Genomic DNA, 13,607 nt, shown 5'->3' with positions numbered 1-13,607 from the left:
CGAGTGAACAAATATTGTCTATAGATAGATAGATAGATAGATAGATAGATAGATAGATAGATAGATAGATAGATAGATAGATAGATATAAAAATAAAAGGTTTAGCGGTGTGTTCCATGAACAGAAGATTAACCCGGAAGGCTTTGACCAATGCCGGGTCGTAGTCTGAAGTGAGCAGCAGGGTTGGGTTCAGAAGCTGACAGTTACAGCATGTTGTAACAGACCGATCCGTCAAGCGCTCAGCTTGCGCAAGATTTACCACCGCATTCAGCCACCGCTCCGCAAAATAGATAGTTTTTGCAAACTTTCTCGGCCTTTGCACAGAAATGTTGGACGTATGCTGGCTGTGTGTGATTCTCGCTGGGAGCGCGGTTTATTTACTAACGCAGTTCATACGCTTCATTTTCGCAGACGCTGATCTGACTGTACTGTGGGCGGCGAGGTTCGGCAAAAGACCAGGTAAGCTGAATCGCTTATAGACAAATATATGTATGCACAGAAATATGTCCGCTAAAATAATCCAGCACCGGCTTCTTGTGCAACAAAGTGTGACACATTTCTGCAAGGTTATGGAACTTGCACTCTGTCTGTGACTATGATTGCTTCAACAACCGTAGTGTAGAGGTCACCATGGCATTATGCGACAGGAAAAGTATAATAAAGTTATACTAAAGTCTGCACGAATTGTCATGGATCTACTGGAATATTTGGTTATGCTTTATTTTGATAGTCCACTTTAGACATTCTCCTAACTATAAGTAACTATATGTTAACTACATGTCAACTAATTCTCATTCATTTGCAACTGAATGCCTGCTAAGTCTCAGAGCAGACTGTTAGAGTAGGTTTAAGTTGACGTTCACTTGCACAGTTTCACATAGTCAGTATGTGGTCCCATGAAAATAACATTTTAGAAGATATGAAGCAGACAGTCTAATAATACTCTTATGACTACTAGTTGACATGTAGTTGGAAAATTACTTGATGCCAGGACAAGTTCTGAGGACTTTCCATAGACATAATAGTTTTTATACTGTACAGAGTTTATCCCCTAACTGTACATTTAACTAAAGAATGATCTATAAGTTATTAAATGAAAGGTGAAGATGAAAAACACCTTGCACCATGTAGCTGTAGTTGCACACAAGGCATGTTTTAATATTAAATTAACATAGACAATTAAAATAAACGTAGTGCTTTTACCTCGAACCATTTCAGAAGGAGCTACTACATCCCAGCATACATTAAAATGTATTAGTTTATCTTAAGATTGGATAATACAGTGTATTATTTCTTAAACTTGTTTTTACCTGATATAATATTTAAAGTCTTACAAAAATGCATTTCACTTTATACAAATAAACACCATATACTGTAAAACTTATTTTTTCTTAGACTGACCAATATGCTGGAGTTCTTACCACTTCCATTACCTTTATACACATTGTTTTTTGATAAATATTAATTAAACAATATATAGTGTGATGGCGTCGAATTGGATTAATGTATTAATTTATATTTACTTTTAAAGAATCCAAGTTTAGAGGCAAAGTGGTGTGGATTACCGGAGCCTCGAGTGGCATCGGGGAAGAGTTGTCCTATCAGCTCGCGGCGCTCGGTGCTCGGCTAGTACTGTCTGCCCGCAGGGAGAATGAGCTGGAGAGGGTAAAGCGCACATGTTTAGGTATGAACAGTCCTGAGAAACATTTGAGAGACAGAATTAAACACACAAAGCACCCCAGGCATCAGTTAAGTACACTACAATTAAATTCTCTGAGCTGCAGAGTGTTTGTTCAAACATCTTTGCTGTCAATACTTGACAGTTATGTACTAAAAGCATCCACACCATGAACTACTGAAACAAATTACACTCTTTCTGACTTTCTTTTAGAGCGCTTCTCTCTAAAGGATGAGGATATTCTTGTCCTTCCACTTGATTTGTTGGACCGTGGATCACATCAAGAAAAAACCGAAGCAGCTCTGAAGCACTTTGGTGATGTAAATGCCGTCTAGATTTTAATTTTGATTGAATTATCAACACCTTAGACTTTAAGCATGCACTGGTTAAGGGGACAGTTCATCCAAAAATGAAAATTAGATGCAACTGTACTCACCCACAGGAAATACAAGATCTAGATTATGTCTTCACCAGAACAGATTGGGAGAAATTTAGCATTACATCACTTGCTCACCAGTGGATCCTGTGCAGTGAATATAATCCAAACATCAAAATAATACATGCAACTCTGCATTTTCAGATAGATGTGTTGATAAACAACGGAGGCCGGACGCAGCGTTCGCTGTGCACCGATGCTGATGTGGAGGTGTACCAGGCACTTATGGAGCTCAACTTCCTTGGCACCGTATCTGTCACTAAGCAAGTGCTGCCCCACATGATCCGCCGTGGGAATGGTATCATAGCCACCGTCAGCAGCGTTGCAGGCTTTGTAGGGGCGCCCCTGGCCACGGGCTATGCTGCAAGCAAGCATGCGGTGCAGGTGAGAGCAAATAGACAGAATTACGTGAGAATCTGCCTATACGTATGCAGCATTGTTTCGGAAAATAATGGGATAAAAAAGCTGATTTGATGTTTCTTCAGGGTTTTTTAACTCTCTGAGGACAGAACTCACTGATTACCCGAACATCACCATAAGTACCATCTGTCCCGGACCTGTAATATCAAGCATTGTTCAGAATGCGTTCACCGAGGAGCTAGGCAAGGTATTTGCACCAGTTTTTTTTGGGTGGGGGTTAAGTATTTTTTTTTGCTCTACTACATGGCGGAAGAACAAAAAACATTTTCCAATGCAATCCTTTGCAGAAGCACCTTAACCTTATTCTAATCAACACCCTCTGGTTCAGTCTGCTACAGTAGCCGCGACCCGAACACTCACTTTTGGCTGAGTGGGAAATAGACAAATAAACCCAAGAATGGCATAAAACTGTCAGTGAACAATAAACAAAAAATTTGAACACTAATAAAACTACAAAGGTATATAAATAAATGAATACCTAAATAATAATTAGCCTATCTGCACTTAGGCTTATGGATCAATGACCGTTATATCAAAATGTTTTTGTATTTGCTTAACAAAAAAGCACTAGTTTTTTTTTTTTTTTTCCCTTTAGCCTGTGGCCACAGCTGGTGATCAGACGCATAAGATGTCTACAGAGCGCTGTGTTCACCTCACACTGGTAGGTCTGGCCAACCGCGTGAAAGAGATGTGGATCGCCGAGCAGCCCTTTCTACTCTTCTGCTATTTGTGGCAATACGCTCCAACTCTGGCCTGGTACTTGACTAATGTTCTGGGGAAAATCCGTGTGCAGAACTTCAAAGCTGGACTGGTGAGTAGTGGGGGCTTTGTGTAAACATCCCTGAACTAGTTTATTTATGCTGCAATAGCAGTAATATATTTTCTGAATTATTTTTTCTAGGATGCAGACTCTGCATATTTCAGCAAGCCTAAGGTCAAGACAACTTGAACATCTCATTTCACTAATTTGTGAATTTCTTACCAGAAGTCACACAGACATTCCTCTGTTATTAATTAAATATGAAAACACGGTTTGCTTGCTGTATCCATAGCAAGAAGACATATGGTAAGTTGTATAAAAAAAAAAAAAAAGCACGGGCAGTTGATTTGTTTTCTGTATTAAAATGTTGAAAATTAGTTATAAATAGGATTGAATATTCTAACAATTTAAGTTTGTGTGAACAAAAAACAGTCAAGTATTCATATAAAACATTTGTATTTCTTCTGTACATACAATTAAACAACCGTATAAAGCCAATTTACCGTCATATTTATAACACCAGGTGGTCACTTGAACAAAAATAAATATTATTCATAACCACTGAAAATAGTAACCAAGGCACATCCTTGAGATCTGACAAATAGGTTATTTAGAAGAGCAATTGTTTTCCTGTTTCTCCTTTTTAGGGCTCTTGACGGATGCTTAACAAGAAAGTGGAAAAATACAAAAATAAAATTAAAATGTGAAATGGTAGCAGCACCCAAGGGTTCATTGTTGAGAGAATTGTTGAGCACACTTTCCAGAGAACAAATTTAAACTGGGCATTGTGTCTGAAAGCTGTACACCATTATTGTGTGGAAAGGGTTTTGCACATTTACCAGCTGCTGACATTCATATATTCATGCATATCTTTTTAAAAAAAAAGTCAAACGTCACTACAACAGTAGCAAGAAATGTTTTTTTTTTTTTTTTTTTTTAAATGCTTCATACGTTCAATAAAATATTTTACCATACTCTCAATGAAAAAGAAATTAAATGCAAAAACGTCTGACTCTGAAATTTATGTGCTGGTAGTATCCGTGTGTGTCATGATCTCTGAATGAAGGTGATTATCACAAGCAGCGTAAATGGATGGGTGGGGATGAATAGATGGGGTATCCCAGAGGTGGATCAGCTGCTTGAACGGTTAGGTTCCTCAGCATCACAGGATGTGCCTGAATGCTGTAGCGCTCCTCATCATCATTAGTGGCATATAGTAGCTCCCATGACAGGTTGGCCCACTGGCCCCTCACACCCTCCTCATTCAAAACTCCCACCTGGACTAGATTCTCCTGCAGGGACAACACACGGCTTGTGTATGTCCCCTAAGAAAAAACAAGAAAATATTAAGCAACTGTAAATGATAATTTGTTTTTGTTAAATTTACAAGCTTAATGGAAACAACAATGCATGATAACAAATATTGTCAAAACAGTCTACCTTATAATAATGACCAATGTTATAGCATTGTGGCTATATATATATATATATATATATATATATATATATATATATATACACACTCAGAAGAGCTGCTTTTTATTGCTTCACAACTACATATGAGACAGTATTTTTAGCAATGGTTAAATTCCAGTAAATGTAATTACCATGGTGAGATCGTGTCCGAGAGAAAATAAGAAGGGCTTCTCTTGTGCAACACTGTCTTGCCAACTGCGGTCTGTTACCAGGCCAATAAACCAATTGTCATGGTAATCCTGCAAAGTTGTGTAGAGCTCATCCAGACTCTCTACAGGACCAAGAGATGCCTGGTCTACCAAGAGTTTTACACTGTACCTACACACACAGAATAAAACAACACCTGTCACATATGAAATAAATGAGAAAATTTATGCCATTTTTTATTAGCCATTTTTTGATGGAAAACGTGTTGGTCTTTTACCTGAAAGCCCTGAGTGTGAGCTGATACAGCTCTTTATTGGCTCGGAGCCACTCAAGTCCCTCGGTCCAGGGGCCGTCCCCACAGTACAGCCTGAACAGCAGATTGGGGCTGAACACCTGAGCATCTGCCCCCAGTGCCAAACAGCAAGATAGCACCACCTGGGTATAAAGCTCCCGCAGGGCACGGTCTTCCTGCAAACCCAGCGTCACCTGCTCAAAGTCTCCCTCCCCAAAACTCTCCACCACCAGCTGGGATAAACAAAAGCAGAACCAAGCCTCTGGGAAGCAGGGTCGCAGAACCTGGAGCTTTGAGAAAGCCAACTGGGCGGTCCGCCACTCTGCAGGCAGAGAGAAGAGCTCCGAGTGAGGGCTTGTGAAGTGGAGAGGCTGGGAGTTGCTTGAGACAGCAGTTGAAGTGAGTGAAGGGATGTTATCTTTCCCTTTATCTACAATGGGCAGGCCGAGCCCCAAACCCAGACCCAGAGGTCTAAGGGTGGGGAGAGAAGACAGAGCCATGCTCTCGTACAGGCTGTGAATTTCTACAGAACCTGGAAGAGACACTCCCAACCCTAACTCTGTCTGTCCTTCATCTGTCCGTACCATCATTCTTATCGGCCGCCGTACAGGGACTGGACCAAACAGATCATCCTCGTCAGACCAATCCGCAAAGGATGAGAGGCTGGAGCTGTCCTGCCCCCTCAAATGAGAGGATGAGGAGGACTCAGGTCGAATTTGAGAGTCCATGGCAATTTTAACCACAGCCGGACCTGGTTCTGAGGACACAGCAAGCTGAGAGCATTGCGACTTGCGACCAGAGGTCTGTAGTGAATGACCTTTTGTTCGCTGAGCACCACGTGTCAATTCCTGTACACAGTAACGCAATAAAATCCAGATCAGCGTTTTAAGGAAGTCAGAATTAAGCTGACGCAGGTGATCAGGGGAGTCAATTATTCCAGTTAGAACGTTCTGGGCGTCAGAGTAAACCTTGACTGGCAGCACAGAGCAGGGTGTCAGAATGTTACCCCAGTGAGGGTTCAATAGCCGGAAACACTGGCCTGGCCGCTCTACATGATCAAACGCTCCTTCAAAAACCTCATCCACACGCCGAGCTTCCACTGTGTGGCATGATGTCTCCTGTAGTTCCAAACCCTGCAGTGAAACATGACAGGAAATGAGAAATAACACACAGGACAATCATAAAACTGGTTTTCTGTAGACAGAGCAAAGGCAAGAAAGCATGCATACCTTAATGTTAACAGTGCAATAGCCGTAGCCTCTTTCTAAAACAGAGATCCAAAGAAGACGACCTTGGAAGCGGCCAAGGTAATGAGACCCTGGAGTACAAGAACCTGCAAAACGATAAAAAATAAAGTTTATAGAAACTTCATATCCTATGTCTCATGGCTATTATAGGAAATTTACATTTGCTGTTGTTGTTTTTTAAGTTAATTTTTAAACATGTTCCTTAACTTGGACATTATAGCAGTAAATAAAAAAAAAAATGCCATCTGTAAGCTATACAATAGCTTCTTATGTCATTTATGTCTTTATCTCAATTGTTTTTAATCTATTTAAAAATGTTTATTAATATCCTCCTATGTTTAGTAATATTGTGATATACTTTAAAACAAATTTTTTCTTGTGATGGAAAACCTGCAGTTTGAGCAGTCATTACTCCAGCTTTCAGTGATGCATGATCCTTCTTATATACCAATTTGGTGCTCAAATATATATATATATATTGTGTGTGTGTGTGTGTGTGTGTGTGTGTGTGTGTGTGTGTATATATATATATATATATATATATATAAACAGTTGAGCTGCTTGATGTTTTTGAGCTTAGGATACATTCTATATGATTCAAAATGTGATTCTGAGCTGAGACTGTGCTAGATATAATATGTTTCCCAGTTGGTCTCACTCACCAAAAGCACCATTAGCAAGTGCAGGTCTGATAGAAGATGCTAGTCTTTTGCAGAGCTGCTGGTAATATACAGAATCTGGGCAAGGGCAGGAGGTGCCTGGGTTGCCCGGCCACGAGCGCAGCGGCCTGGGGAATCCCACCAGGAACACAGGTAGAGTGAAGAGAGGAAGTAGAGGGGCAGACAGAAGGGCAGAAAGAGCCACAACACCTAACAGAACTGGGAACAGAGCAGCATTAAGCGCTAACAGAGTTCCTGCTGACTGACGACGTTGTTTACTCTCCGTCCAGGATGTGATCAACACCGTAAGAGCAAAACTCAGCTTACATACAAACTGAGACACACGATTCACAACTAGAGAGACCTGCCAGAAAAGGGGATGGATAAGAAAAGCGTTATTACACAAATATCCCTGCGATTTTATTACAGTAAAAGCCTTAGTTAAAGCAAGTAAGGTTTGGCTCACCAGTATTAGCTGCACTGTAGTGCCCAATTCATTCCAGCGTGTTACTTTGTGACCCCCTGCAAGTCTGATGATCATCACCAACACCATCTGCAGCAAAGAAGCTTCAGAGCTCTGCCACACCTGCCGTACAAAGGCCAAAGAGTCAGAGGCCAAAGATCATGTCCTTATAATGCTTCAAGATGTAACAATAGACTTTCGTACCATCCTGAATGCCCGTGTAAAGCCAATGGCGAGAGAGGCTGTGTGCAATTTCTCTAGAGATTCATCCACAGACAAAAACGCAATCATCGCCAGTGGACTCACTGTGAAGTGAAATACAAAAATTCATATTAAAAGCACCCATAGAGATTGACCAATATTAAACTTCTCATCAGTACTGATAAACTAATTAAACATATACACATACTATTTTTTTCATTATATTAATATTTTTGTCAAAATAAAACAATTCATCATTTGAATTGCCAATTTGTTGTAAAACAATTATAATGTGCAGTTTGTTATTCATTTTGAGACTTGCTAAAGAATTGCTAAACAGTGGTATTAAATTATTAAGTATTATTTTATCTTTATTATTATAAAGCATTTTTTAAAATTAGGTTTCAGCAAATGTCAAGTGGGAAAAAATTACACTTAACATTTTAGGTGCATGCACAATTAAATATTTATTGCAAAATTCTCAATACTGATAAGCAGCAATACATTTCAAAACTCATAATCAAACAAATAAACAATGTAGCATTGCCATATCATGCATGTTATCAATGCATACAGATAAACAGAAAGACAAAGGATTGTTTATTTGGTTGGTACAGTGCAAGCATCTCCTCACCGAGGTTCAATAGGATCCTTCGGATGATCCCTGCAACACGCAGACCTCGGGTCTTCTGCCTGAAAGCCTGGGCAGTCGTGACCCGTTTGGGGTACAGTGGGTTGAGCATGGCACCTCCCAGAACACACGCCCCCTGGAGCTCCCTCAACAGACAAGTCAGAAGAAACAGAGCTACAAGGATCCAGCCGACCATCTCCTGTGGGTTTGGGGTTACAACAGACGACTCCCAGTGTTCTATAGAACTTACACCCAATGTTAGATTCCCTGAGTTGATGATGTAAAGCTGATGAAGAAGTCCAGCCTCGGTCAAAGCTACAATTATGAACATCAGTGAAAGAGGAAGCCCCCACCAGCCCAGACCGAAGGTCGGAGATTTGGCCTTCACCAGCACCAGCAGCTGGCTCAGGTCCTGGCTGAGGATGTAACCCATTGCAACAGTGAACAGAACCACACCCAGTGAGGAGGGAATGAAGAAGGTGCAGATGGCAACACACACAGATGACAGAAACATCACCAAGAGCCTGAAAAGAAGAAAATTAGAAGATTATTGTTACAGGGGTTGCACACTTGACTTTTATACAATAGAAGTCTGACCAAACCAGAAAGGACTGCGATGTAGACCAAACTTTGTTAGTCTGGTTATAAGAGACTGGATTCAGATTTATTGCTCACCTGATATTGGTGGACATGGCTGACCCACCCAGGCCATGCACTAAGGTCTGTTCCATTGCCCAGAGCAGAAGAGCGTCCAGTGGAGAGAGCATTCCCAAAGCCCAAAGCACCGGGAGAACCACAAACAAAACATGAAGCACCTGAGCGGCTACTTGCAATTCTACCACATCAGAACCTGAAAACCTGAGAGCAGAAAGAGAGACTGAGATTCAGGAGATGAGGAGAAGAGTACACCAGATTTTTTAAAATATTTAACCTAAACCTCTGAGGACTGAAAAAATTAAACCCTACTCAAAAAAATCTCAGCATTTACATTTATTTAGCACACAATAGCAGGTTTCATAACACTCAACACTGACAACATGCTACATTTTTTCTGTCTGGAATTTATTAATTTATTCAAAGAAACATGTAAGAACATTATTCACACATACAATGAATTAAATACACATCTATGTCTGATGTTTTGAATTTTAGAATAAATATTGATTTTATTATTTTCTTGGAAGCATAAAGGTAGTCACTGAAGAAAAACCTTATAAAAAAACAATTATTAAAAACTAATATATGTAGTCAGGGAAATAATTTCTCTGGAAAATCTAGGTTTGAAATACACTGTCATGCAAAAGAGGTCTGACTGCCTCAAAAAAAAAAAAAAAAGAAAGAAAACAATGTATACAAAGAATATATTTCTAAGACGTGTTTTACGTAGATTTTTTTAAAGGTTGTTTAATTTTCTTTATCATGTATAAACTTCATGCTGCCAGGGAGTAGTGGTATTTGTACCTTAGAGCCAGGTCCACGGTAATGAAGGCGAGTATGTAGAGCGGCCTGGTGAGCGGCGTGATCTCGTACGTGTCCTGCGGCTGAAATGTGGCTGTTTCTGTAGCCGTGTTGACGATGAGCGAATACTCCCCAATACAGACAGTCACCCAGCTCAGGGCAAACAAAGGCATGACGGCTCCCAGTCCTGCCCCCCCGTGCCCATACAGGCCGCTCAGTCTGTCCGGCAGCAGGTACCATGTGGACAAGCCACACAGTCCTCCAGCAAGAAAAGTGTGCAAAACTACATTACCCATAAACTTCTTCCCAGGCACCACAAAATGTACCGTCTCAGGAGCCACACAGTGAGTAAACTCCACCTCCTCCTCATCTGCTAGAATGTTATTGGCAGCAGGCAGCCTTTGCACCACTTCAGTCCTGTGTGCCATACACCGTGCCAGTCCCTGAAGGGTGGCACCAATACCCAGCATGAGCACCCCAGAAACAACACCTGCAAAGGTTTCATCCAGCACCTTCAGCTGGTACAGGAGGGTCCCGATGCCTCCCAACAGCCATGGTGTCAGAAATAACACCAGCTGGTGCACATAAACATATGGCGGGGCACAGTAGCCGAGTTTGAGCCTCAGACCCCCCAAGATAGTTTGCGGGAAACGCTTCCAAAAGAAATCCTGCTTGTAATCGTTGAGCAGGGGCACATCAGGCCCCATGATGATGAACGCAGCACAGGAGGGACAGACTCGGTCATCTCCTCCCAGCTGCTCCGGAACACACACACATGCCCCGCTGACAGAGGTTCACTGGAACACACAACGACAAACAATATTATAATTTACACTAATATTTCATAGGGCATAGAGTGGCATGTATTGCATCATTTTACGAACCAAAAAATATTCTATTTTTTTAATAATACAATTATCTTCATCTGGGTTATACATTTTATATATATATATATATATATATATATATATATATATATACATATCAGCACATGTATGTATATACGCATTGATGAAGGTTAAATACTTTTATTAATCTAGTGTACTCCTCTCCTCATCTCCTGGATCTCAGTCTCTCTTTCTGCTCTCAGGGAATGACGTGTGTATATATGCATTTTTGTATGTAAAAATATGTGGTTATGTCTATCTATGTCTATCTTAGCCTTTGTACAACAACTCTTCTTTACCTGTATAAATGAATTTTAGGATGCTGTGGGGGTGTGGGTAGGAAGTTTATTTTTATTTGTATGAAAAAAAAAAAAAGTTTGTGTATACATAGGCAGCTACATTTTTTTTTACCGAATAACAGTTTTAAATATTTAACATTTATAATATATTAACATTTATTATATTTATAGCAAATGTTTTATAACATTACACAATTATTATATAAACACAATAAGCATTTTTGAGACATATATAAATGTATTCATAGATGGAAGGACAGTGTTATTTGCCATGTAACTGTTTTTTTTAAAAAAGTGTATTTGCCTGTATATTTTAATTACAATAAAAATATTCATGGGCTGTTTTCCCAAAATGTTATTTATCATGCACTGAGCCTGAAATCTTTGCGAATATTTAATTGGCGAATGAATCATTTAAATATTAAATACACCTCTTCGGTAACATTAAAAACGTATTGCAATAAACTATGCAAGTAACCAGATAGATACTAGTTGGCAAGTTACATTTATTTTATTTATGCGATTTTTAAAAAAATCCCAGTTACCTGTTTGTTGATGTTACCCGAGCAAAATAAGCAAAGATGATTATAGCCAAAATAAACACAAAGCATAAACACAGGAGGTGATTGTTGTGCAGTCAATCAGCATCAAACCAGTGACTTCACGGGTTTTATCTTGTGAATGATGTGCTCTTATCCTTTGATTTGTGGCTATAATCCTCAGATTTACGTTTTTAATGCAGTCTTGTTGATTTGTATCCTGTGATCCGTTCACATGCTAACACGGCAGCTATGACAACAGACAAACATGAACGTGACAACCGGTTTACAGACCGTTACAATAACAAAACACACAACTCTTATATCGTATTACAATATAATCTCGTCTTGCTTTCTTCCAACCACAGCAGATAAAGGACAGAGGCAAGAAAGCGGCTACAAACTGGTTAGCGCGGCTAGCGTTAGCCGCTCCCGTTTGAGCGTAAAGTCCGTTCATTTCTCCACATGGCGATTTTATTATTATTATTTTTTATAGAAACAGCCTTTTATGTTTTTAACATCACGTACCTTTAAACGAGAAAGGCTAGAGAGGTGTTAGAAAGGTGAGTGGAGGATTTGTGTGGGGATAAAAAGAGCCCGCTATCCATAATCGATTCTGTAGTTAGGCAACACGACCTGAAGGGCGGCGCTACATGACAGACATCGGTTACGCGTTGACCTAAAGACATAATATGGCAAAACTATTAACAAGGTAATTCTTGTTATGCATTAGCTTTTGTAAAAAAAGAACATGCTTGTGCGGTAATTTGAAGAGGTAATACTATTGCAAATACTCTGGCATTTAGATTTGATTATTTGCTCAGAATATAAACTATTTATCAATTGAATTAAACATTTAATCAAAAGCGCATTTAATAAGTCTTGACGATTATCATGTTGAATGTGCACAGTAGAAATAACAACATCTGTTTAAACCAATGCAGTGAAAGTAATACAATTAACTCCATTCTCACCTAAATGCGAAGATTATGATTTTTAAAAAGTAACTAATATGATTTACATGTATAAACCAAAAAAAAGAAGAAGTTCTGTATTTTTTTTTTTTTTTAAATAAGCTAAATTTAAATGATCAACTATTGAAAGGTGTGACAGACATCCCTCCATGAGACAGAGTAAAAGAGACATCCACCGATGAAAAGAAGCGTTCCTGCTGCAAGATGCTCAGATGCATCTCTATATTCATTTGAACGGTGCTTGGACAACACACTCACTGTGCTCCGAGTTATTTCCACAGCAGGTCCACCATTAAATTCAACAGCATTCACTCTGGCTTTCCTTTCTCATTTTCTCCACATTTTAATATATCTTCTTTTATTCTGTTAGATTTGGTTCTCTCTCTGTGTCTTTCTCCTTTTGCAACCCCCCACTATTATCCTCCACAGGAAAACAGGAAGAGAATTACCTTGAGCTGTGATAACAGGTTTTTACTGAACACATTATGTGTGTGATTGCCTTTGAATTTCTCCAGACATTGGATTTTCAGCTGTGCCGCTAAACTGCGCTCATAATACAGCCCACTGAAAATAAACACATCAGACTAAAACCTCTGCTCTCTTTTCAGTGTCACAGTCTGACACAAATCACTGTTTGCCGTAGCTGTAACGAGAACTATTCCACCCCAGAGTGGGCTTTTATTTCTTAGAGAAAAGCTCTGAACCGTGTGAAATGTGTTTGCCTTAAAAAGAAACAGACACAGAAATGCAAAGCTGGCAATAGTTCATTTGTACGTGCGCATTATAACTAAGTACAAAATGGGTTTCCATAAGATTAAAGGACAAATATACAAATTACATCATTCTATAAAAATGATATTATGCCTGTACAATTATGTATAATACTAACAACAACAACAAACAACACTAAAAACAAATTATTATTCTCGATAGAACACATTAAAACAAATAACAGCAATAATAATAATTTATAATTATTAAGTAAAATTGAGAATGTTTTTTTTTTAGTAATGTAATATTTTGTCTGTATTTTATCCACT

The 13,607-nt window shown here is 39.3% G+C and overlaps 2 protein-coding genes across 3 annotated transcripts; one reads left to right on the top strand and one right to left on the bottom strand.

The window, feature by feature from the left end:
* The first annotated feature begins 148 nt into the window (after positions 1–148).
* On the top strand, positions 149–3,792 carry dhrs7 (dehydrogenase/reductase (SDR family) member 7). The gene is made up of 7 exons (XM_043254809.1): positions 149–459; positions 1,532–1,684; positions 1,892–1,998; positions 2,259–2,497; positions 2,598–2,721; positions 3,130–3,345; positions 3,436–3,792. Exons 1-7 carry the CDS (start codon positions 327–329, stop codon positions 3,481–3,483), a joined length of 1,020 nt encoding a protein of 339 aa, XP_043110744.1. The 5' UTR covers positions 149–326; the 3' UTR covers positions 3,484–3,792.
* Positions 3,734–12,247, bottom strand: pcnx4 (pecanex 4). 2 transcript variants are annotated; one of them, XM_043254805.1, is made up of 11 exons: positions 12,122–12,247; positions 9,872–10,665; positions 9,086–9,268; positions 8,414–8,934; positions 7,783–7,883; positions 7,582–7,701; positions 7,119–7,479; positions 6,439–6,542; positions 5,195–6,342; positions 4,902–5,088; positions 3,734–4,619 (listed from the first exon to the last, which is right to left on the bottom strand). In XM_043254805.1, the coding sequence occupies exons 2-11, from the start codon at positions 10,573–10,575 to the stop codon at positions 4,368–4,370; spliced, it is 3,681 nt and encodes a 1,226-aa protein (XP_043110740.1). In that variant the 5' UTR covers positions 10,576–10,665; positions 12,122–12,247; the 3' UTR covers positions 3,734–4,367. The 2 variants fall into 2 exon arrangements, with proteins under 2 accessions (XP_043110740.1, XP_043110738.1); XM_043254803.1 differs by lacking the exon at positions 12,122–12,247 and adding an exon at positions 11,600–12,090.
* Between the last annotated feature and the right edge of the window lie 1,360 nt (positions 12,248–13,607).

Source organism: Puntigrus tetrazona, chromosome 13 (assembly GCF_018831695.1).
Source record: "Puntigrus tetrazona isolate hp1 chromosome 13, ASM1883169v1, whole genome shotgun sequence".
NCBI lineage: Eukaryota > Metazoa > Chordata > Actinopteri > Cypriniformes > Cyprinidae > Puntigrus > Puntigrus tetrazona.
This window is presented reverse-complemented; position numbering and strand designations above follow the sequence as displayed.

Coding starts and splice junctions, on each gene's coding strand:
- dhrs7 (XM_043254809.1), top strand. CDS start 327: ATGTTGGACGTATGCTGGCTGTGTGTGATTCTCGCTGGGAGCGCGGTT. Junction 460..1,531: donor GAGGTTCGGCAAAAGACCAG/GTAAGCTGAATC, acceptor TTACTTTTAAAG/AATCCAAGTTTAGAGGCAAA. Junction 2,722..3,129: donor TCACCGAGGAGCTAGGCAAG/GTATTTGCACCA, acceptor TTTTCCCTTTAG/CCTGTGGCCACAGCTGGTGA.
- pcnx4 (XM_043254805.1), bottom strand. CDS start 10,575: ATGGGGCCTGATGTGCCCCTGCTCAACGATTACAAGCAGGATTTCTTT. Junction 7,480..7,581: donor CTACAGTGCAGCTAATACTG/GTGAGCCAAACC, acceptor CTTTTCTGGCAG/GTCTCTCTAGTTGTGAATCG. Junction 5,089..5,194: donor CTCACACTCAGGGCTTTCAG/GTAAAAGACCAA, acceptor CTGTGTGTGTAG/GTACAGTGTAAAACTCTTGG.